The sequence below is a fragment of the Corella eumyota genome, chromosome 1 (assembly GCF_963082875.1).
Source record: "Corella eumyota chromosome 1, kaCorEumy4.1, whole genome shotgun sequence".
Taxonomy (NCBI): domain Eukaryota; kingdom Metazoa; phylum Chordata; class Ascidiacea; order Phlebobranchia; family Corellidae; genus Corella; species Corella eumyota.
The window spans coordinates 8,926,470-8,952,112 of NC_137490.1; the positions used below are offsets into that span (position 1 = coordinate 8,926,470).

The 25,643-nt window shown below is 30.1% G+C and overlaps 2 protein-coding genes across 2 annotated transcripts; both read left to right on the forward strand.

The window, feature by feature from the left end:
• The first annotated feature begins 206 nt into the window (after positions 1 to 206).
• On the forward strand, positions 207 to 11,257 carry LOC145756161 (uncharacterized). The gene is made up of 25 exons (XM_082572349.1): positions 207 to 372; positions 437 to 624; positions 796 to 974; positions 1,461 to 1,580; positions 1,702 to 1,875; positions 2,140 to 2,246; positions 2,431 to 2,564; positions 2,815 to 2,945; positions 3,084 to 3,180; positions 3,253 to 3,379; positions 3,468 to 3,585; positions 3,796 to 3,961; positions 4,591 to 4,767; positions 5,009 to 5,198; positions 5,305 to 5,489; positions 5,716 to 5,857; positions 6,141 to 7,648; positions 7,909 to 8,109; positions 8,265 to 8,389; positions 9,082 to 9,307; positions 9,487 to 9,657; positions 9,759 to 9,966; positions 10,135 to 10,758; positions 10,895 to 11,084; positions 11,161 to 11,257. Exons 1-25 carry the CDS (start codon positions 207 to 209, stop codon positions 11,255 to 11,257), a joined length of 5,751 nt encoding a protein of 1,916 aa, XP_082428475.1.
• A 712-nt stretch (positions 11,258 to 11,969) lies between these two features.
• Positions 11,970 to 24,806, forward strand: LOC145763658 (paired amphipathic helix protein Sin3a-like). The gene is made up of 29 exons (XM_082575162.1): positions 11,970 to 12,251; positions 12,481 to 12,634; positions 12,852 to 12,951; positions 13,038 to 13,140; positions 13,225 to 13,330; positions 13,587 to 13,694; positions 13,907 to 14,066; positions 14,239 to 14,360; positions 14,521 to 14,658; positions 14,723 to 14,830; positions 14,938 to 15,120; positions 15,618 to 15,704; positions 15,885 to 16,003; positions 16,467 to 16,606; positions 16,981 to 17,195; positions 17,688 to 17,819; positions 18,010 to 18,116; positions 18,456 to 18,639; positions 18,837 to 18,963; positions 19,340 to 19,456; positions 19,769 to 19,857; positions 19,993 to 20,087; positions 20,195 to 20,286; positions 20,478 to 20,647; positions 21,106 to 21,294; positions 21,567 to 21,742; positions 21,998 to 22,163; positions 23,671 to 23,797; positions 24,347 to 24,806. The coding sequence occupies exons 1-29, from the start codon at positions 12,049 to 12,051 to the stop codon at positions 24,445 to 24,447; spliced, it is 3,918 nt and encodes a 1,305-aa protein (XP_082431288.1). The 5' UTR covers positions 11,970 to 12,048; the 3' UTR covers positions 24,448 to 24,806.
• Positions 24,807 to 25,643: the final 837 nt, after the last annotated feature.

The window sequence follows — 25,643 nt, forward strand, 5'->3', positions numbered from 1 at the left end:
TGTATGTAATTTTAATTTAGCTTTTCTTATTACCAAAATTACAATAAAAAATTTACAATTTCTATTACGTAACAATCACAAAATAACATGTTAAAAGTTTTATGCTATGTCGGAAGTTTTTGTATAAAACAAAATAACTAGACTAGTAAAAATGTAAAGACATATATTTAAGGTGGAGAGAACGAAAGTTAAAAACAAACAAAAATATGGAGCATAGATCAAAGCATTCGCGTAAACGTTATAAGGCTGTCCGCCCCAAAATGCTTCTACCAAGACAAAGACAAGATAGCATACAACTAAAATTAAAAGAACAACTTGATGAAGACGCAAGACTTAAACTTAATGAACTTAAAAAAAACTTGGCCATCACTGGTATGAGTTTAGCTTTAATGATTTATAAAATGTATGCTCTTGCTTACTATACAAACTTGTTTAGATAGCGAAAACTATGAAGAATCGTTTCGACGTGGTTTGGCCGAGAACTTATCAGTATCGAATGACGTCATAGGTAAAATGATGGGACTCCAAGAAATGAAGGCGTTACGAAGAAAAATGAATATTTTGTCAAAACTAAAAGAATGTAAGGAAAGAATCGTTAACGCCTTGGAAATAGCCGAAGAAAGGGTAATTTATCACAACAAAACACTAGTGATATGCCTACCTAAAGGATTGAACTTTTTATATTTTTTTTCATGGGCTGCAGGTTTAACTTAACGAAGGTTGATAACCAGATACTTAAAACGAAATGTAAAAGTATATATAGAGTCTACGTAGATAAAAATTTACTTTGTATAGACTGATGACATACCATGGGATAGTAACAAGGATGTTATCAAAAAAATGGACCTCGGGGCTCCGGTCGAATGGGAAGATCCGACTAAAGAAAAACTCGATGATAAAACTTGGGATCAAAGACAGAAGAGGACTGAGATTATTTCTGGAATTAATCAGTACATGGTGTCTTGTAAAAGCAAGTAAGGGTAATCAAGCTAGTTTTTTTAACCAATGGCTTAGGCTATAACGTATATGTACATAACATTTTAACAAAAGTTGATTTGAAAACGCAGTACTGTATAAATTAATAGTTATTTGATCAAATTAAATGCAATCTAAAAATTGGCATGTCGTGCTAAGGAAACAAAAACGCTTGTTAATATTGGCTGGTTGCAAAGGTAATGTTGTTTATGTTAACGACCTTTGTTATACTATGAGGTTGTAATGTCAGCCAATGCCTTAAAATCTGGATTTAACCGACCGTTATAAACGCTATAGGCCTTTATGCTTAATTTAAAACACGTGCAAAAATTAGTTTCAGTAATATTACGACGTAATAAAAACTTTACTTAAAGGTTGCTTAGATTCGTATAACTTGATATCAATATATTTAACTTGTGTTTATTTAAAACGTGTTTCAAATTTTTAAAGCTCACATCCCATAATTTTCTTACAATTTGTTTTAGAATGGAAGATATGCATGAGTTAATCGAGTGGATGTCAAACTTTTGTTATGAGGTGACATGGGAAGACATTGGGGTTTTGCCTCTAGAAGACCGTGAAAGTGATGAAATAGACTCATACAGGTTTGTCAAATAAATAAAAAAATATATAGGCCTAGTTTTTTTTTTTAAATTACTTTAACAAAAATACGCCCATTCAAGCATAGTAAGCAACGCGTTGCAATACATTTAAAATTATATTAAGGGCACTGATTCTTTCTATGCAAAAGGCATGGCAATGTGCAAGACGAATCGAACAACTGATAACGCTTCTTGTCACGGATGACAATTATGACGTCATTTCTGGAAAGCTGCCCACGCACATTGCTGCTGCAAGACAGAGACGAAAAATAAATCTACCTAGAAAACTTTGGTGCAGGTTAGTTCACTAGCATTGGTTGGTTTAATAACGGCCATTTCACTGTCAAAATTTGTTTTAAAGTGGTGGTTAAACAAAATGTTTCACTATCAATGCAATGAAAAAAACACCTGTTTGATTTTGGTTAAATATTTGTTCAATAAAATGGTTTAAAAAAATATTACCTAAAACTATATATTAGCTGTTTCACGTTTTTTGGATTTTAGTTTACTTTTATCCCTAACAATTTTCAAAGACCTGAATTCTCTCAAGTATTCTTTTTAGTTACAAGTTTCGCAAAAAACTCGATCATTACACAGAAATGCGTCGACAAATTAAAGCCGAAAAGTCTTCTAGTGAAATATGTACCGAAGTTACCGTACTCACTCAAGGTTAATTAAACCCGTTTTCTTATTACATTTTTTTCAAAATATTAATATTGAAACCAAAATTATGTTTACAACTTTTATTGTTGATTAAGATTTATAGGTGATAAACAAAGAAGCCTGGCCAAAACCCTTCACCATTTAATATTTTACTAGTCTTGTGTCCATACTTTTATTTGTTAAATTTAAGATGACGAGGTATCAAAAAGTCCTTTCAAAGAGGAAGAGGCAATTATTTTAAAAGAAATTGCAACATCTTGGAGAGAGGCTCTTATGGATGTTCGGACCTATTTGGGGGAAGCAAGCAATCACAGATTTACAAAGGTTAGATTGTAAGGGTTTTTCCGTTTAAAAGACTTTTTGTGATTATTTTAGTGTAACGTTTCTCAGCAAATTTTGCTTCGCAAAAGTATTCTTTACGCTTTTAATTTGTAAAAGTATTCTTTACACGTTTAATTTGCAGTAAATTTTGCTTCGCAAAAGTATTCTTTACACGTTTAATTATGTCTTTTTTAAATATTATCTTAGTTTTTTTTTTTTTTTAATTTGTTTATGTTTTATTTGTATTGCGTAGCCATCATGTAAAACAAGAATCGAAAGGGCGTTGTTATTTTTGGAATTTATTGACGCTGGAATTGAAGGCAAATCTATTGATGCTTCAAGAACAAGAATGTTGCTGAAAGAAACCAAACTCACAGTTAACAAGTATATCGAATTTTAAGCTTATTTTTATTTAATAAAGTTAATTTTTTGACTTATACAAGAAACCTAATAATTAGACAGAAATATATAAGAACATTTGTTCTGTAGCATTAAATTGATTTGTTACATTAACTTTGTTAGAATGCATGAGGAAGCTGATAACCTCAAACGCGATTTATCTGAATCTCAAAAAATTGTGCAAACAGCTCGAAGAAAAATTACAAAACTAAAACGACAGGTTTAATATTAGATTTTGCGATTTTTCGTCTTTATTTTTAGTTTTGAATCAAACTTTATTTCCAAAATATAGCTGGAAAGCGCAAACAAGGAAAACGAAAAATTGACAGCAAAGCTTGTTACCATAAACGACCATATTGCAGCGTTAGAAAAACAAATCGAAGAGCTTCAGGACATGCCTAACCAATCCGAATTTGATGGTAAAAATGTGTAAGATATATTACAAAAAATAAATAAATAAAACTGTGCTTTTTATTTATATAAAACTAATTAAACACATATTATTAGAATGTAAGGAAAGATTAGAAGATTTGGAGGAAGATTTCGCGGAGCTGGAAGAAGAAGTTGAAGATCTAAAAATTACGATCGAAAACAAAAATGTGGAATGTGATGCTTTGAAATCAAAGTAAAAGTTTTTTTTGTTGCGGTTATATTGGTTTAATCTATATTTATTTACTTAAATTAATAAAAATTAATGATTAAAATTTAAGTATAGATGTTGAAAATTCGTTTTAAAAATTGTTTGACTTTTTCTTACTCTGTTCGTTCTTATATTCTGTTTTTATCTTAAACATTAAAGAAAAATATTTAAATCAAAATTCTCATGTTTAAACAGATTATCTGAAGAAAGTGATATTAGTGCAAGATTAGCTGCAGATTTACAGGCAATGGAGTTGGAAAATCAGAAAGCAAATGCACGAGTTCATGAGTTAGAAAAACAAGTGTCAAGTCAGGAAAGCAACGTCATGTCTCTCCGACTCATGGTTTATTATAAAGACGAGGTCATTTAATTTAATGTTTTATTAAATTAAATAAGAGTTTTTAGTTTATTGTGTTTCGTTTTTTTTATACTGATCAAGGTTTATTTTTTATTGGAAAAAAATATGAAGTCATTAACCGCTTTAAAGCGGATTAAAAGATACGTTTCGTATTATGTGGTATTTTTATTATCCAACTTTGTATGTTAATAAATTTGAGTAAAATTACTTTTATGGACGTAAAAAATATTTAATCGCCTAAGCATCAACTAGAAGACCAAAACCCACTGGGGCGCTAGAAAACGTTAAAGGAAAACAAATGAAACGGAAATAAATGAAAAGAAAAAAATTTCGTTTTGTTTAAATTGGTTCCAATATTTTCCGTTCCATTTCTTTTGGTTTTATTTAAATCTGTTTCATTTGTTTCCTTTCCATTTTTTTCTTATTATTTAAATCCGTTCATTTATTTCTTTTCAATAGATTCGGTGTCTTCAACCCACTAATGTGTAATTTTGTTATTTAATTATTTATCTTGTTGTCGCATCGTATCCATTAATCACTAACTTACCGGCCGAATATAAAAAAAGTTTTAAATTCTTTAAGACTATGGTGTAGTACACAATTATTAAATTTATTTCTTACTTTGACTATAGGTGATTCGTCGTTTAAAACAAGCTGCAATAGATCTTAAGTTAAACGAACGAAAAAAGAAAACACCTAAAAAACCACCTCCTTCACCTGAAGAAAGTAGATCGACCGAATCGGTTGGTAAAATACCAAAAGACCAAACCTCAGTTGGTAGCGAATTAAGCGAAGTTGCAAAACTTAAGGTTTTTTTATAAAATCCCTTTATTGTTGAATTAATTTCTAAATTTAATTAAAACATACCGTTTAACATAATAAGCATATTTAAAATAATAATATTAATCAAATAAATGTTTGAAAAAGTCAGCAGCAGGAACCAAAGGACTGAAATTTAAAAATTAAAATATTTTTAATTTATTGTTTAGTTTATTCATAGTCAAACTTTTTTAATATTTTAGTTTGCATTTAATGGTTATTTTATCTAAGTCAAAAGAAGAAGTGGCGGTAAAAAAAGAAGCAGAACCTAAAAAAGAAACAAAAACAGAAGAAATTGTAGTAAAAAGTAAAGAAGAAGTAAAAAAATATGATTCAGAGAAAGAAACCGAAACCAAAGTTACAGAGAAGCTCCCTGTTCAAAGAAAAAAATCGTTTATTCTAAGTGAAAGGCTCTCGAGAGGTTGTACACTCAATTTATATAAATTTATTAAAAAGTTTTATTATTGCCACCTGTATTTGAAATTTAATTTTTAAATTGTAATTTTACGCAAGATTTGAGTTTTTAGGTAAAAGTATTCCTCCCCCGCCCCCTACTAAAGTCTTTACAAAACCCAACGAAAGGGAAGAGTTTTTAAAGGAACAAATACGCTCTCAACGCGAGATATCAGAAGCGCACCAAAAGCTACAGGAAATGACACGGAATTTTCAGACAAAACTTAAAACGGCGATAGAACAAGAAAAGCACAAAGCTGTAATGCTAGACTTGCATAGGAATATGTTTTTTTATTAGAAAAGGGTGTACAGTTAAGATGTTGTTAAGTTTCCCGCAAACGTCGGAATCAAGGACGAATACTGTGTCCTACGGCTAAAATTTAAAACTTTTTGGTTGTAGTTAAATGCCATAACAGCTTAACCACGCCGATTATTGTCTTTAATAATTTTTTTTATAAATATATTTTAATACGATTGTTTTTTAGATTCTGGAAAAAATGAAAAATGAAGAGGACTTGCAAAATTTGTGCTTTTCTGTTCGGGACGAAACTATGAAGGTTCAAAAAGAAATGAAAAGGTTTAACGATCAACTTAGTGATGAGTTGGGAACTTTGCTTGGGCTAAAGGGTAATTATTATTGCATTTTTAATTAAACATCTTAAAATAAATTATTAAAAAAGTCGATCCGGATGTGGTTTATTTGTTTAATTTTACAAAATTGTATGCACTGGTACATTTTTGTATGTTTTTAAATTATTATTTAATAATCATAGCTTAATTTTTTCAATTTTAAAAAAAAAAAATTTAAAATCTGCAAATATGAAATAATGATTTAAATATCCCCCCTCATCTTAATACCTGAATTATTTTAAGAAACCTTTAGTTTAAATCGTTTTTTTTTACTTTTTAGGTAAAGTTTTTAACGATCAGCCAAAAAGAAATAAAAAAAGGCGACCTGGTGGATTGATGACAATGAACAATATACCAAACCCTCAAACTCAATATGGCACCCAGCAGTACGGGACTTTTCCTGGGGTTGACTTTCAAGTGGCGCCTGAAAATGCAGGATTGTTGGGTATTGGAGGAATGATGGGTATGGGAGGAATGATGGGTATGGGTGGAATGGGAGGAATAGGTAAAATGGGGGGAATGGAAGGAATGGGGGGCATAATGGGAGAAGGAATGATGAACTTCATGGATGCTGAAATGATTAAAAGTTTACAAGAGAAAGTTACGGTTGATGATGAAGGCGATGAAAATAAAAATAAAAATGAGGAAGGTGGGGAAAAAAAGAACGTCAACTATTGGAAGTCACTTAGGAACGTATTGGGCGAAAAAACTACAAACAAGGAACCGTCGGGGGCGGAAACGCAACCTGAAACCACGCCTAAACATAATCCCTTAGTTGCGCGTGTGTTTGCTGAAAAACAAAGACGAATGAGTACAGTCAATCCCACAGATCTGAGACGGGGTTCCGCAATACCGAACTTCGATCAAAATCAATTCGAAGCGCTTTCCGATAGCCTACCTATGCCACGAATGAGTCGGGGTTATGAAAATGAAGAACATTATAGAATGTCATCTTTTAGTATAAATCCCTCAGCTGGAAAACAGGCAGACACGACTGAAAATGAAAATCGTAATAATTCCCTAAATGACACTAAGCCAGAACTAGTTATTAGTGTTCAAACTTCAGCAGTTACTTTTGAATCTGATGATACCGGTGAATCGCGATTTTTAATTCCACAGAGTTCACACGAATCACAGCCATCTATAGGTTTTCAAGAAAGCACGTCTAATAACAATGTTCCAGTATTGGAAAAACAAGATGATTGTGTGCCAAATAATAACACGTTTATTTCCGTAAGCGTGGACATAGGTATAAACAACGAAGCGAAAAATAGCAATAAACATTTTGAAACTTCCGATATCACTGCGAATCCAGAAGCGAACAAAGGTTTTAATACTACTGGTATTGATATTGTCTGTGATGATTCGTCTAAAGCTATAGACCCACAACTTGAAACAAATGCCTTGCATCATAAAATTGTGTCGATCGTCGATCGTCGCAAAGCCCGATTCGGCGAACGAAGGCGTTCTTCTCATGTCCCATTCCGTGACGTCATGAACATGGCTCGACGCCAAAGTATACGTCAACCTCCGCCCCCTCGCATTACCAAGTTTCGTGGATTTTTTTCCGAGTTTGGAGGAGAGCAAAAGTTTGCTTCTGGCCCTGATATGGAAAAAAAGAGAGATGTTGCGTCACGTAGGTCGGCCGCTCGTAGAAGAAAGGCGAAATTAGAAGAGAAATTAGAAGCAAAAAGAAAGGCCAAAAAGGAGGCGCTTGCTAAATCTACAGGCATTGAAGACGATCCGCTAAAACAAGCTGAAGTTTTTGTCAGAAATATTTCTGCCGAGGTATAATTTGATAATTGTTATAATTTATTAGCATTTTTGGCTCATTGGAACAACTATTCGGTAATTTACCCTGTGGTCGGTATTAAAGTTGTCGTAATATAGCCGAAACTTTTACCAAATAATTGCCCGCAAAAGTTTACCCGCGTACCACAAACGGCAGTATTATCTGTTTTTTTTGGTCAATAAATTGGACATACCTATTGAATGCATCATTATATGAAGATTTATGTTGTTTCATTTTTTTAAATTCTTCCTTTAAGGTTATTAATTTTTTTGCTGGACTTAACCAAAACTTGGTTACTGCTATCACCAACGATAAAAAAAAGATGACAAACAAAATAGATGAGCTCGAAAACTCGCTGGTTTCGGTTCAAATGCGAGCGCATTCCGAAATTGCCCGTGTTAAACAAGAACAAAGTCAGCTTAAGTTAAATCAGTCTAACATTGCCAATTTTGGTCAGGTCAGATATAAGTAAACATTTAGGAACATAATTTTTTTTAGTTTAAAAATATAATTATATTTAATACTTTATAATTTTTGCTTTTACCATATAGTATTTTTGTTATGTAGTTAGTTAAAGGTACCTGGTAAAATGCCCGCTTTTTTACTCTTTAGCCTGAATGTGCCCTCCCTCCAAACATTTTAGCTAATATTAAACAAACTGAGGCAGAGTTAGAAGCAGCTCATGAAACATTGTTAAACTCAATTAAAAAGCATTCTAAATCAACACGCGATTACGAGTAAGAATTGTGATTGTTTGCACGATGTAATAGGCTTTTTTTAAATAACTCACATATCTCTTATGTTAATCGATATGTGATGTTTTCATCAAATAAATATTTATCATCATTTTCTTGCTAATATAACTGACAAATACTCTGACAAAAACATTTTTTTGTGCGTAATGCAGACATTTATTCGGTAAAGGTGATAAAAAAATATATATATAGAATACTATGGACAATACTAAAGTACGGGATGCGGGATAGTGCGGGACCGTATGTAAACGTTAACGAAAATTCGCGGAATGCGAGACGGAACGGAATTTTTGTACTTTTCTGCGGGATGATTGCTGTTTTTATCTAAAGGGCCAAGGGGTGATGCGGGATTAACTTTAAAGGTCAAGAAATGATGCGAAATTGAATATAAAGCACAAGGGAAGATTAGGGGAGGGTATAAAAATTCCGTTTTTTCCTCATTCAGCGATTTTTTGTTAACGTTTACATACGGCCTCGGTATTTCCCGCACTCCGCAACTTCCCGCATCCCGTATTTTAGTACTACCCAATACTATGTCTATTAACGTTTATTTACCACTCATCAAGTTTTGCATTAAGTTAAAAGGCTTATTTGACGTATAATGGCTTTATATTTGCAAAGTTTAAAAATACTTTAGTAAGGGCCTATAAATGATATATTTTACATGTTTGTAGAAGTAAATCGTTTTACCTTGATAAAGAAATACAAGATTCGGTAGCCATAAAACAAAATGTCAAGAAAGAAATTCGTAAGTACAAAAGCGAGAATAACGCGTTAAAGAGAGAGTTGTACAATCACAGAAAAAGAGAAACGCAGAAGATGTTTATGGAAATCAAGGACCACAGGACAAACATTAAAACTGTAAAAAGTACAGATCTAATTAACGATGACGTACAAAGGGTCAGTAAAGTTTAATATTTTTTTTTTAATTTAAAAATTTGGTATTTTGATTTAAATTTATAGTTTTTTACGACTTGTATCAAGAACTACTTTTTAAAATAGGTCTATTAAATAACAACACCTTGGTATCAAATTTAATTAAATTTTATTAGAATATTTTAAATAAAAATATTATTTAGGTACTTCTAAACCTTCTTCGCAAATCAATGGAGTACCCGGGTTTGCGGTTTCGTAACTTAGTACAGAGATATCGAAAGCATGTACAAATACAATGCTGCATCGAAAACATTAAAATAAGGCTTGAAGAAGATAAAAATGCAAAAAAGAAGCTGAAGGGCCGAAAAATAAAGGTATCAATGAACTTGTTAGTTTATTATTTTAAACATGATAAATGACATTAACAATACTTTTGCCTAAAGTTGTGTTAATTTTTAAATAATTATTTAATTAGCGGTCAGAATTATTAGAAGAACAAATGCTGAGGAAATTGTTGTCACAAATTAAAGAGCGAAAACACCGACTTCATTCAAGATGGACACAAATGGATACCGACACGGACAGAGATCGCCAAAAATTGCTTTTAAAAATTACTCTGTTGTTTCACAAGATCCAGGACGAAAAACGGGATATTCATTTGATTCAGCCAATTATAATGCACGGTAAATTTATGTTTAAAGAATGTATAAAATATTAATTTTAGGATGACCCAAGTGTTGATATAGTTTAACACGACCTGGTCAAGCTTGGAAATGTATAGTTACATGTTTATTAGTGTTTTTTACGTCAACAGCATAAACTATTATTTTTTTAATATCATCATAAATCAGTTTCAGGCAAGGGCATCGACCGTGCGCACAACAACTCTCCTGTTGCCGGAATAGACTCGAACTTACCAAACTATCGAATTATATTTCCCCGGAGCGAGTATAAAGAGTACGTGAAGACAGATACTCCCATATCGAATGAGACGTTTCAACAATCACAAACACCTGACCAAGTTTTATGCACAAATTCTCAGCAAGAAAGCGTGGTTGAGCCTTTGTTAATTAATGGTGTTATGCCACCAAAAGACAAAAAAGTGCATGGTTCTTATGTAAGTTATTGGGTACCAGAAAAAAGCGTGTTTTACCCTTTTAACCGTTCCGGCAGGCTGGTCCCAACAAATTCGCATATTAAATTAAATTCGGTTCGGTCGTTGGAGAGGTCTTTTTTCTCTAATGTCCAATCTAATTTTCGAAAGTACAGCAGACAAACTTCATCCATGATTGAAACACCGAAGATTGTGGAGCTCGATGTTCAGTCTAATTTGTTAAAAGCGAAAAAGTCAATTTTAAAACTAGCAGAAGATGGCTACAATTTTAGTTACAACCTTGATGCGACCTCAAGTGGTGAATTATTTTTTGGGGAACCACCCACCGCTTCCAGTGAGCTAGAATTTCGAATCGAAAGTGGTAGTTATTTATAATTTATTAAACACAAGGCAGAAAAAAATTATATCACATTTGTTTTCCTTATGTTGAGCTTGCAAAAAACATATTCTTTAAAATACTTTATCATAACATATAGGATTTTTTGCAAAATTTTTAGATCATTTCTTTGCAAAACTTTTAGATCGTTTTCTTCCTCCGATTGTACCGAACATCAGAAAACTATCAACAATACCTGGCGGTAAGAGAAATAGTCTTGCTACTGCTACGCAAATAGCAAAGTTACCGAAACAAATTAGTCCAACGTCGGACTATTTGATAAACACTGCGAATACGTACTCGGCGATAAGGTGAATTGTTGATAATTCAAAAAATTGTTCAGTAAGAAATATTAGTCTTTAAAACAAGTATGCCATTTTATTGTAGTCAAAAAAGCACAAGCTTTGTGTCAGTAACTAGTGAAAAATCGATGTCAGATATTTCAACAAAGTCTTCAGTTACTTTACCACCGATTAACTATTAAATTATCGTGTCGTTAAATTGTGATAAATTCCTACTTTATACTGTCTTTACGTAATACAAGTTTAGGAGTAGCTTTTAATAATATTAACATGTTTCGTTATGTAAAAAAAATAGTTAGGATTTTGAGCAAAGAAACTAAAGTTACAGCTTTTTAGTGACGTCAATTTGCGCAGTTTACTAAAAATAACCGCAAAAACCCCAGCTATTCCTATCCGCTTTTCTGTGTTTTAGTTCTTTCCGCGTTTCAAGTCCCTCGAAATATACTACAAGTTTAGGCGGCTATTGAATTTTATATTTATTTGTGGATATACAGAGTAAAAGATTGCACATTAAACTTTTAAAGGTTTGTTAAACTTAAACAACTTCTAATCTATGGATACCAACGACCAGCCTAACAATCAATATGCTAAAGTTAGTTTTACCGCGTTAAAATTAAAATCAGCCATATTAGTTGTGTTTTAAAAACAAGAGTTGTGACTGATATGTGCCTATAAAAAAGTTTTTTTTTGTTTAGCACCACAAGTCTGCAAGTGTATTTTATTGACTAAATTCTACATAACCCAACTTTTTATGTTTGTTTAAAGGTTTTTTATAATAAAAAATTTTAAAAATATATCACTGACACCCTAACCATTGCACAAATGTAAATAACAACCATTATAAAAAAATGTTAACAACTGTTTTTGTCTGTTTGTTTATATTAACAGATTAAACAATTCAATGTAATTGGGTTATGTGTATAGTGCTCAAATAAGGTAAAGAGATTAAGGTTTTTACCAAAGATCTTAAAATATGTCTTTCGAGAAAAAAAATGATGAAGTAAGCTTAGCAAACAATGTTTTTCCACCCTCAAGATCTGTTACACAATCAACAGAAAATGCATCGGCAATATCGCAAACTCTTTTTACATCTACTCAGTCAGAACCGACAAGTGTAGTTTCGACTTCCTCAGCTTATTCTAGTCACACAAAACATTCTTTGGCTGTTCCATCACAGTAAGAATTTAAATTGCTTTAGTTCTCTGTTTTTTTATAGTAAATTGTAAAACAGATATTATTTTAACTAGGTGACCTTAATATCTATTTTTATTTATATATATATGTATATATACGTTGCTAGAAAATATATAATACTAAATGTTAATATAAGAATATTTTTTTCTCTTCTGGTCTATATAACTTTCCCCATATTTTTATTGTTAACTTAAAACCTGAAATTATTTAGTGATCCTATTGCAAGTTTAAATGCATTAAGTGGGGCTGCAAGTCAACATGCAGCAGTTACTAGTAGATCAACAAGCCATGCTTCATATTTACCTAATCCCAATACTACTTCAATAACAACTTCATCACAACGTCCACAAACTGGCATTTCGCAGGTTTTTCCTTTATTTTTAGCTTTTTAATTTTAACACAAACCTAGACCTTCTAAAATCTGTTATATCTTAGGAATGTTGTAGCACAAATGGTATAAATCTTGTATTAGTATGTAAGTGTGAATGTGATATAACTATACTGGCATTAAATCCACAAATAAATTACTTATTACACTTGAAAACTGTTGTGACTATACAACTTTGATAACATTCCATCTAGGTACTTGCTGCAGGTTTAGTAAATAACTCTTCACACATAACACACTCCAGTCAAATGCCAACCCAACAACAACAACATCAATTTCAAAAACTTAAGGCAAGTTACATTCTAGTGCTGCTATTATGTGTTGAAAGTGTTTTAATTTTATAGTCAAGTTAGTTATTTAAACATAAATGTTGTAGGTAGAGGATGCATTATCTTACCTTGACCAAGTAAAATATCAATTTGGCAATCAGCCTCAAGTTTATAATGATTTTCTTGACATAATGAAGGAATTTAAATCACAAAGGTGAATTTTATATTATGCTTGCAAAATTATACTTAGTCATTGTATCACTATTTTTGTTAATGCTTTTAATTAAACTTTTTTTAGTATTGACACACCGGGAGTAATTGCAAGAGTATCTCATTTGTTTAATGGTCATCCTGATTTGATTGTAGGATTTAACACTTTCTTGCCACCAGGCTACAAAATCGAGGTAAATTTACCTATTTTTATAAAACAAAACTAAATAATTATATACATATAGAGAAAACATATATTTAACAGATACATTTTTTTTTAATATTGAAGTATTTAACTTTAGTTTTAATTTAAACATGATGAAACTTAATTTTCTTTTTGGTTTTTTATTCCCTTACTGGTACTTGTAATTTTTTTGTTAAAATTCAATGTAATTAAAATTTTATTTATCTTAACCTAAGTATAGGTATTTACCTTTTTTTTAATTTAAGGTTTCAGCAAATGATCAAGTTAGTGTAACTGGCCCAAACATGATTTCACAAACTATTCATCCAATTGGTGCTCGTATTGAACCTGGTCAATCGGCAACCACAATTCAGGTATGGTGTTAAAAAATGTGTCCAATGGTTATGGTTTACAATATATTGCATAATTTATATAACTATTATTTCATAAAAAATTTTTATGTATTACCAAATTTAGTATTATAGCATCTTCTTAATTTTTCTGCTTTACTTTAATTATAAGTCCTTTATTATCTAAAAGGCTTATATAAGGCGTTTGCATAAGAATTATCCAATATTTAATTAAGGTGCACACACCCCATGGAAAATTTGCTACCACTTTACCCCAACTTCCTGTTCATCGCTCTTCTCCCACTCCACCAGGTGGTGGTGTTCAAGCTTTATCCTCGGCTGTGTTTTCGTCACAACAAAGGACCAATGTTCCAACTTCATCAACAACTGGGCCAGGTTAAAAAAAAAACATAAAAATGTATAAAAATGTATTTAACAAAAATCGGTTATGGAAAATTTTTACTTTTCAATCTTAAGCTGTATATAATAATTTTAATTCGTTTTGTACAATTAAGGATATTTAAGTATAAGAAATCAAGAGTTTTAACATCTTTGTCTTTTTTTCTAGGTCCAAACACTAACACAGCAGCCAACCTCGGAAGTGCGCTGATTGGTCAATCTCAAGGTACAGGGGCAGGGGGCCAACCTGTTGAATTTAATCATGCAATCAACTATGTGAATAAAATTAAGGTATATATGTTGTATAGTTTGTTGGGTGAAAGGTTTATGTAAGTTTAGATGACATTAAATTTAAAACATTGGTTAAAAAATTAAAACTGCTGTTTTTGCATTGTTTTACATGTTGTTATAGATTATGTTAATACTGTAAAATTGAATTTTATTTGTTTAGAATCGATTTCAAGGTCAGGCTGATATTTACAAGGCTTTTTTGGAAATACTTCACAAATATCAAAAAGAACAAAAAAATGTGAAAGATTCCAATGGTTCTTACACACCTTCTTTATCTGAGTCTGAAGTTTATGCTCAGGTAACTAAAATATTAAACAATAAAAAATTTTTCTCTGTTTATTTTCATGTTCTGTAATGTTAAGGTGGCCCGCTTGTTTCAAAATGATGAGGATCTTTTACGAGAGTTTGGCCAATTTCTTCCCGATGCTGGAGGAGCTGTTGGAGCTGGAATTCCTCCTTTGTTTTCACATGTAAGACCTTATTTAATTTTTTGTTTTGATTTTTAAGATTTTGTTCTTTTTGTGTTTTTTGAAATTACGTGTTTGAAATTAAAATAATATAGTTAGGATTTTTTTAGACTGGTAGTCATTCTGGTGCGTCACTGTCTTCAGTAAAACTTGAAAGCGTTACTAAAGATCATGGTTCCACGATTAAAAAACCAGGTAACCATGGTGCAAGTAACTCAAAACAATCTCGGTCCAGCTTGCATCAATCTGGAAAAAGAGTGGCACAGTCTACTTCTCATACATCCGGAAACAAGGTACTAATTATTGCAGTGTCAAAAAGATAAACGAGTTTAATTATAGAATAAAATTATATTACATGTAATATGCTAAAAACTTAAATCAAAATTCCTGCATGAATCACTCAAAAAAAATAACTGACTAAATATATCAAATGTAATAAAAAGGAACAAAAGTTTAATTTATAACTTATTTTCTGATTTTTTTTATATGGTTTTATTCCAATGGCTGCATTGGCATAATTTACACAGTTTATTACCTGAATATAATTTACAAGAAGTCTTGTAGTTAACATAAGCTTAGAACATAATATTTAGTGCCTAGTGGTGCAATATTACATTATGTTATTCTTATTTGCTGATTTAGACTACGATAGCATTATACCTTAATAAATTAAATATTTGTAATTATTTAATGTAATCAGCCTAATTTGAAGTACTATTTTCTATTTTGATAACCAATTTGTTTATTTTTAATCTAAATTCCAACTTTATTTTCTATTTTTATGTTTAAGAGGGTTAAAAGTAGTTCTCTTAAAGATGTAAGTTTGGCAGAAGCATCAAAACATGGAACACTGACCGAATTTGCCTTTTTTGACAAGGTAAATCTTAAAATTACTACAAAAATTTAAAATTCAATAAGATATTTAAGTTTTACTAAGCTTTAACAAAATAATTAATGTAGTTATTTTGTGTGAATTTGCTGATTAAGTTAAACAAACTTTAAATTATTTAAAAACTAAAAATTTATTCAAGTTTTAAATTTTTCATATATATACCAGGTAAGAAAAGTATTAAGAAGTCAAGATGCTTATGAGAATTTTCTGAGATGTTTATTATTGTATAACAATGAGGTAATTGGAAGGGCAGAGCTTGTCCAACTTGTTCAACCCTTTTTAATGTAAGTTTATTAAATGTTTTTTGACTGTTTTTTTTTACTAATATCTTGAATTTATTATAGTTTTTTTGTTTATTTTTATTGAAGTTAGCACAGTACTATATATATTGGTGCTAAATGGACGATATATAATAGAATAACTTTTGGTTATGGTGGGTAGATTATTGTGGGCAAATAGTGGGGAGTTGCAAGTTGCAACCATATTTTGTCAATTCATATGTGGACTGTAGAGCTAGCTATTTACTAGGATATGTAATATATGTGAATGTATCTAATTTATGGGTATTTATTAAAAAACTGGCTTTTGTGTTGTGCTGGTAAATTATGACTGGCGTTTATAAGTTGCGACCATTTTACAACAATAAAAAGAAGCACAGAGTGCAGGCAATCGGCCTGTATTAACTATTAATATCTGTAAAAAAAAATTTTAATAGTAATTTGTATTTTAAATAAAATTGTTCTGTAGGAAATTTACCGAGTTGTTTAACTGGTTTAAACATTTTCTGGGCTACAAAGACAGCCACACGACAGAGCTAGAGAACGAGATTATCATTCCACAACAGCAAATACCACAAGAAAAACATGAAGGAATGGCAATGGAGATAGGTTGGTGCATTTTGGTGCATGTGTTTTTTATGGTGTTAGTTTTTACCAAAAAAATTGTTTAAGACATGTTAGGTGATAAATTATGTTTAAACACACACATGACATAGATATAACATATTATAACATTATTTTACATCCAAATTACTTTTAAATCTTTGCTATTTAGTGCAAAATATAAAGTGGTATAACATTAGAAAATATGTTCTTTTTGCTGCAGGCATTATATAAAAGACAAATTACTAAAAACTAGTAGATGACAACTTCATTTTTTAGTTTCTATCACTCTAAAATAAGTTTCTAAATTTGCAAAGCAGAAAGTTTAACTTCCAAAAAACATCTTTAGCTAAAATTCAAAGTTATTTGTTGTATTACAGATTACACTACACTTAAACGCCTGGGTTCGAGTTATAGAGCATTGCCTTCTAGTTTTCAGCAACCATGTTGTACTGGTAGAGATGCTTTGTGCAAGGAGGTTTTAAATGACACTTGGGTTTCTTTTCCTTCATGGAGTGAGGACTCACAGTTTGTGACCTCAAAGAAAACTCAGTTTGAGGAACACATTTATCGGTGTGAGGATGAGAGATATGAGGTCAATTATTTTGGTTTTAATACTTTTTTAACCTTTAGAAAATTATTATTTTCTGGAACATTGGTCACTTTTTTTTGTTTAACAATGTGTTTACCTATTTTATTTTAAACTGGTTTATTGTTGCTTATTTCGATTATTTCGATGTTTTGTTATAATAGTGAATTTTGTTAAAGTCTTCAATTGTTTAAAGTATTTTTTATATTTATTTTTAATGTGGTAAACAAACTTGGTGATAATTAATCTTCAGATCGATTTTGACTTTTTTGGAATTTGAACTATTTATAGTGTAATTCTCAAAAGCGGTATATTTTAAAAACGGTAGGAATAAATACAGTACCTTACGTATAAAAGTCTTGTGTTTTAACCACTTAACCAAGCCAGTGGAACTAAATGTCAAAATCTTATGAATTTTTTTGCCGTATGCATTATTTGTAAATATTTTCTGTTTCCTGTAAGAAGTGTTTTGTTTAAATATATTTTTTCAATTTGAAGTTGGATGTTGTGATTGAAACAAACTTGGGAGCCATCAGATCATTTGAGGCGATCAACAAAAAACTCTCGAGAATGAGTGAAGAGGATAAACTTAAATTTCGACTTGACAATTATCTTGGTGGATCTTCTGAGGTAAGTTAATTTTATAATTTTATAGGATTTTTATTTTTTTTTATTTTGTAATTTATGATTGTTAACTTTCTATCTCTAATTTTGTTAAACCACTTGGCCAGTAAAATCTATGTTTAAAGATATATAATAAAACCATTTAAAAATTTTTTTTGTTAAAACTATAAAATTGCTTTTAATTTTGCATTAATAGATTACACAAAGAAAAGCAATTCACAGAATATATGGGGACAAAGCCTCAGATATTGTTGAAGGCCTTAAAAAGAACCCATCTGTAGCTGTTCCACTAGTTTTAAAAAGGTGTGTATGTTTGTATGGCTGTTGGTGATGTTACTATGTGAAGTTAAAAAAAAATGAATGTGCATTTGAAATTTTAAACATGATTTTGCATGCTGTCAATTACGGATCAAACTTCTTGTCTTCAAACCTTAAGAATTTGTATTTTGGTTTAAGTTAAGTCTTTATAAGTAGTGCTTAATACTTCCTTTTGTGTAAAGAACCAAACTGATTTATAGATGGTCAAGCATAAAAAAGATAACAGCATTAAATATACAAAGTATATACTTTTTTCTAGTATTTTTTATTTTTTTTACTATGTTAAACTGCACCATTTTTTTACCATGTAATCTTTTGTGCTAGGTTGAAAATGAAGGATAACGAATGGAGAGAAGCCCAACATCAATTCAACAAAACATGGAGAGCTCAGAATGAAAAATATTATCTCAAGTCACTTGATCACCAGGGTATTAGTTTTAAGGGAAATGACATCAGACATTTGCGCTCAAAAAGTCTCCTTAACGAAATAGAGACAATTTATGATGAGGTAAGTAGTACTAAATCAAATTTTAACAAGTATATATATATAATAAAAAAATAAAATTAATTGCAAGTAATTAATCTAACTAAACAAATAATTTATTTAGTAGAATTTTGGTATATGTGAAGTGCTTTTAAGACATAATTTAATATCATTTTGTGTAATTTTTTTTATACTTCTCTCTGCGAAATCTGATTTCGCAGAGACAAGAAGCTGTGGAGAATGGTAATACAGGTTTAGCTGGACCTCATATTTTGTTAACATACGAGGATAAATCTATTATGGATGATGCAGCTTCGTTGATAATTCATCATGTGAAAAGACAAAGTGGTGGGTCACCCTAAAATTTTTAAATTTAAAAAAATCCAATTGAAAAAAAAACAAAAATTTAAAAAGAGTGTTTAGCAGTTAATAAAACCAACCAAAAAATTTTGATTATTAAATGTTAATAAAATGACAAAAACTATAGCTAATAATATGCTAAAAATCCAGCTAAAATTGATTCACGTTACTTATATAATTTTTTTACTTTTTTGGTACAATTTTTTCCTTTTTTTTGGTTTGTTTTTTTTTTAATTTAAATTTTTTTAAATCCCTTTTCAGTGTTGTTTTATCACTTATTTTTAAAATATTTAAAAAAATTCTTCTAAGAATTGTTTTAAATCACGCAATAATTTGAATTAATATTTTTTTTAATATGGTTAAGGGATACACAAAGATGATAAACAGAAAGTAAGGCAGGTGATTTATCAAATTCTTCCGGATCTTTATTTTTCTCCTCGGGGAAATCAACCGAGTGATGATGACGATGAAGAAGATGAAGGTAAAAATTTTTTTGAATATTTTTGGTTTTATTATTTTTCGGTGTTAAATGCTTTTTTTTTCTGTGTTAAATACAATTTTTTAAGTGGACTAGCAAATTTAAACTTAAACTTTTGCTGAAACTACACTATAGTACTTGTGTGTGTAAACATTGTAAGTGTTTATTGTGGCTTGTTTTTAAGTTTGATCTTACATATAACATTATAGCTATTACATATAACATTATACATTAAATAAAAAATTTAATTTGTTAATATTATCTTAATCTCAAACATAAAAAAATATTTTTTGATTTTTATATAACCTTTTATAGACGTCTCAGAAATGGAAGAAGTGGAAAAGAAGAGAATAAATGGAAATAGGGAAACCAAGTCCGGAGGTTACTCAGCTACAGACAATGTGGTATTTAAAGTTTTTTTATTTAATTTCTGTTTTCAAAACCTGAAAGTTATATTATTTTAAATGTTATTTAAAGTTAATTTAATGTTAAACAAGTGAGTTTATGTAATCATAGATAAATTTGCTGAGTTTTTTTAGGAGGGACAATGTCACGTTTTCTTTGGGAATGGCAACTTTTATTTGTTTTTTCGATTGCATTATATTCTGTGTGAAAGGTTACTTAAAATCTACAAGTATGTCAACTTAAAAAAAAATTAAAATATATTCAAGTGCTACCCTTTATAATATATAATACTGTTTTTTTGAATTAATTATTTTTCTAAATTAAAAATATTTTTAGGATATCGGAAAGCTTAGCAGAGGAAGAAGCGAGAGAGAAAAAAGAACGTAAAGAAGAAACAGTTGCTGACATGCTGAGGCTCAGAAAAATTGGTAAAGATTTTTTGAAAATACATTGGAAGTTTTAATTAAGTATTGATTTCCATGTATAAAGGATTATAAAACAATCTATTTATTTTAATATATTAAGCATTTTATAATGTACTAAGCAATTATTAAAAAACTAATAATTTATTGCAAAATTCTAACAAGTAATTAAAAAAAATAATTGCAAAACGTTAAAGGTGATGTGGAAGTGGAGGAATATTATCCAACTTTTTTGGATCAAGTTCGAAATCTTTTGGATGGTAACGTGGACTGCTCCCAATATGAGGACACTTTAAGAGAGATGTTTACCATTCATGCTTACACAACTTTTACCATGGACAGACTGGTGCAAAATATTGTTAGACAAGTAAGTAAAAATTAAGTAAAAGGCAATGTAAGTTAGTCAAATTTAAAAACAACACACTAAAGTATTTCTTAAATTGTAACAACTAATAATTTATTTTAGGTATTAGTTATAAGTTCAACAGCGAAATAAGATGTCTAAAAGAATAAAATTGTATTTAACGTGCATACATGAAGTCCATAAAACGATCATTGCATGAATTGTATTACTGAGAAATAGCATATCTAAAATAATTACATCAAATTCAGTTAATAAAAACAGAAATCCAATATTAATTATATTTTGCTGATTTTTAAAGTTTTTTTATTCTTATATGGTACTTAGTCTGTCATATATATTATTTCAAAGGTAACCTATATTAAATAGTTTAATATTAGTATATTTGTGGTTGTCTGGTCTAATTGAAATTCATGTGTGCCTTTATTTTTTACTTATTACTATTTTTTGCATTTTGATATCAGCTCCAACACATCGTTCAAGATGAAGCCTGTGTGCATCTTCTTGATCTTTACCAATCCGAGGAGGCAAATCATGCTACTGGAGGTTCGATTGTATCGCAACCAAGAAGAGCAACTGCGGAAGCAGCTTATCAGAGCAAGGCGGAGCATCTTACGTCACCAGAAAACTGCTACAAAATACTTATTTGTCAGGTACAAAATAAATTTTTTTTGTGTTTAAGAATTTATTTTTAAAATTTTGAATCAAGTTAAATTTTGGGTTTAATAAATAAATGGGTTCAGTTGTAAGGGGGTTTAACTAAATAAGTAAAACCCCCTGATTAATTGTACCCTCAATTGTAAGGGGTTTAAACTAAAGGATTTAGTTGTAAAGGGTTTAAATGTAATAAAACCAAATAAAAGTTTACTATTTAAAACAAAACTTTTTAAATATTTAATTTATTTTTTATTTATTTTTTCATTAGAAACAAAGCCAACTCCAGGTTGGTGTAGAGTTGTTGGACACGGAGGAGGAAAACAACGATCTTGCGGAGGTTGCAAAGTGGAGCGAATACCTTGAGAATTACGCCAACGCGGATGACGTAGACATGACGTCATACATGAAAGATAGACTGGCAGAAAACCCGGTGTTTTTGCAAAGGTAAAAGTTAATTATTATTTTTCCATTTCTTGTTCTATTTTTTTCTGATTGCTACCATTACATTTAGTACAAAATACCATTTTATAAGGTGATGATCTGTAGTTTAAATTTGTAAATACAATAAAATTGTATTTTTGTTGAGTATTTTAGAATACTCATGTAAAAAGATTAAAAACCTAAAAAAACTCTGACATATATAGTGACTAAAATTTGGATAAAAATTGTTTTAAATATTGTTTTATATTCTGTTATCAGAAACGCGAATGTTTTAAGACGTGCGCATAAAAATGAAGACGAGACAAAACTTTTCGTTTACAACAATCTTGAGTTAAAAGTCAAGCCTGCTAACTACAAACTACGTTATGTACCTGAAACTGAAGATATTAGCTACAGAGCTCGCTGTTTTTTCAACGCTAGAAACGTAAGTGAAAAAAGTCGTATTTAAACGAAGTTATTAGACTACGTTGTAGTTTGGCGTTTTACGTTGTGGTAATACTAGACCAACTTTAAGCGGGGTGGTATTCTAGTTATGCCAACACACTACAATCTGAAAGGTTTTGGGTTAAAGCGGCACCAATGTCACACTATTCACTTACAGGCCTGTCGTTTACAGACCCCAACATCATTCCCTTACCCAACAAACAATATAAATATCACGTCAACAGTTTAATCTTGCAGCGGCCTTTAATTACGAACAGAAAAATCAATCCCACACACTATTTGCCCTTAAGCCTGTTGTGTTCTTGGCTAGTTTTTTTTTATTATACCTAATGTTTGCGCAGAAAATATTAACATATGTAAATATATATCAGGGAACGAAATAACGGGTCGCTATTCGCTAAAAGCGAATCGTTTTTTTAAAATAGCGAATCGTTTTTTACAAATATATTAGAAATAGCGAATCAACCAAAAAAGGTTCAGGCAGTGATAAAACTCTCGTGTATATTTTTACGATCTATTTTACACCGGTTTCACACTAATTTAATTACATCATCATAATCCTGCGTAAATGTAGGTTACTATAGGGCATTTAATAACAATAACTTTCCATGTTTTGGCAATGCGTAAATTTCGCCCCCGAGATCGTTTAGTTGTTGCACAATTTTTTAAATGCATAACACAGCCTTAAAAAAATTAAAAATGTCTTTTCGTGCAAAATATTCTTAACGATTGTTTAACAATACGTTACATTTTAAAAATGCCACGCAACGCGTCAAGTGTTATCAAAAAACGAAGATTATGACTTGAACCTAATAATTACTCTAAAAATGCGACCTCAATTTTAGCGAATCGTTTTTTAAACGTTAATTCGTACCCTGTATATATATATTTATATGGATCAGCACAACAATAGTTGCTTTTTATACATAAAACCAATGCAGGCATTAAATTCGTATTAATAACCTGCTGAATACACGTGGGCGTCATACAAAAATCCACACTTGTTTGCTTAAGTAATTTAGGTATTCTCTGCGTAGTCGTGCCTCTATTAACTTGTGTGTGACGTCACAACGCATTTTGATATGATTAACGGATTTAGGAATTTGTGTAAACGTGCTATTAGCTTTACCTTTATTCTAATATAATAAACTGAAGTTGTTGTTTAAAGTTTTAAATGTTATTTTGGGTTAATTTTAAAACTTTCCGTTTTTTACTTAACATAGTTATGTTAATAAACAACAAAACAAAATGCCATATCTTTGATCTGGATTACTGTCGGAGTGCCAAAATTTAAATTTCCGAAAATATGTTATTTCAGTAAAAAATGTCGTTATTTTAAATTTCAGTTTTCGGGTGAATACCATTTTAACCTGCTTGGTTTGGTGACCCTTTTGTAATATAAAATACATAGATATAAATTTAATATAAAAATATATTTTAAAACTATTTTTATTTTAATGAAACGAAAATTTGTATTTATTTTCCAGGCACAGGAAGAAATAGTTGAAAAACTACACAGTAAATTCAAGACATGGTTGGTTAAATGGGAACAAGAAAACGTAACCAGAGATATGGCACGACAGACCATTAATTGGTTGTTAGGCAAAACGCCAGGTTTTTAAACCCTGTTTTTTTTTGTAAACAACAACAAGCTTTGTTAGGATATATATTTTACTTAATTAATCTAATAAATATTAAAAATAAAAGCTAAAATATTAAATACAATTTTAACAACAATACAATAAATGTTTAGTTCTTGACTTAATACTAAATAAAAATTGTGGATTTTTTTTGTAGAGTTTTGCTTGGTCTAAAGACTTTATTTTAAATCTATTATTAAAATTATTTATTTACTAACTAATTTAGTTTTTTTAGTTATTTTTGGTAAAGATTTTTAATCTTGTTCCCCTAAATTAAGTTCGTAAGGAAAGTTGCTTATAAATTACATCATGTTAGGTTTTTTAGTCCTATTCGGGACAAAATTTGACCAGTTTTTTAACGTTTTTAGGGTTAAAATGACAAAGTAATAAAATCTAATGATCTTTTTTTTATTTTTTTGTTGCAAAATTTTTAAGTTTTATTTCTTTACTCACGATATCCTTAATAACTAAATGTATGGCTTAGGAGTAAAACTGTAGTGTTAAAAATTTTACTTATATTTAGGTTTATCAAATGTAACCACCACCTTAACTGTTAACGAATCAAAAAGGTTGTCTAGAAATATCTACAAAGTTACCTTACTCGAGAAAGAAGCAGGTGTTTAAAAAAATGCATTTTTTTGCTTAAAGCTTAAAAATCTACCATCAGATCTAACTTTTTTATAATTCAATTTAAAAGAAAATAACAATTTAATAACTATATGATATTTAACGTTTTTTTAAAAACTTACATAATTGTAAACTGCAATAACAATGATAATGCAGCTAAACTTTATAATTAAAAACCATTTACCTAAATATGTAAGGTGAATGTTATTGAATATAAATGTACATAATTATTGTTCACGTATTTGTAATAAACAAAATTGTGAAAAATATTTGTTAAATTAATTGATTTATTTTGTTTTGTGAATTCTCTAAAATAATTAGGTTTTGACATTTGTGGATATTGTATTAAAACATGGTTCTATAACATGAAAAGTGTCATTTCGTAAAAACTACCTGTAGATTTTAATTACAAAAGTTTAAGCTTAGTTCTATTAACTTCAAAACGATTTTACGTTTATTATGCGTATCTTAAATGTACATTTTTATTATTAGGCGTGCGTATTTCATTAACAGTGTAATATTTTAAGGTTGAAATTTTATAAGTTCGCTGTAATTATGTATTTTGGTTCTAGCTGAATAAGTATTCACTTTTTAAAGGTAATCGTCGGAACTAGTTGGCTTCGTGCTTTTAAGGAATTTATACCTAAATTTCTCTAACCCACGCGAAAGTAATAGGCTTATATGGGTTATTGTTTAGATGACGTTACGTGGGGTAACGGTTTAAGTGGGCATTTTAACGTGGGACCATGTTACGCAAATAAAACCCCGGTATTTATTTCAAAAGTTCAAAACGTGGTAATCCGTGAAAAACGTGTTTTATTTAATTCTTCGAACTCCTTTTTTTGTTCTTACAACAACTTTATTTTTGCGTTGCTGTTTTTTAAACCATGATATTACGAGATAATAAACTAGTATTAACCCTTACTTGCGTACGGATGTCGTCTACATTTTCCTGAATAACAATGGCGTGATATATAGCTTTGCTTAAAATGTAAGCAGTGCGGTTTTGATGCTGGTATAAAAAAAGAAAACACGTTTGCGCAATGCGAGTAGGCAAAAAGGGACTTGATTAAAAAGAAATATTTTTAAAGTAGATCATAGCTGAGACTAAACCAGTTTAAAAAGTCCATTTACTTGAATTTCGTTGTTGAACTGAATTTAGATTTAACAAGTTGAGGTATTTAGGTTGTTTT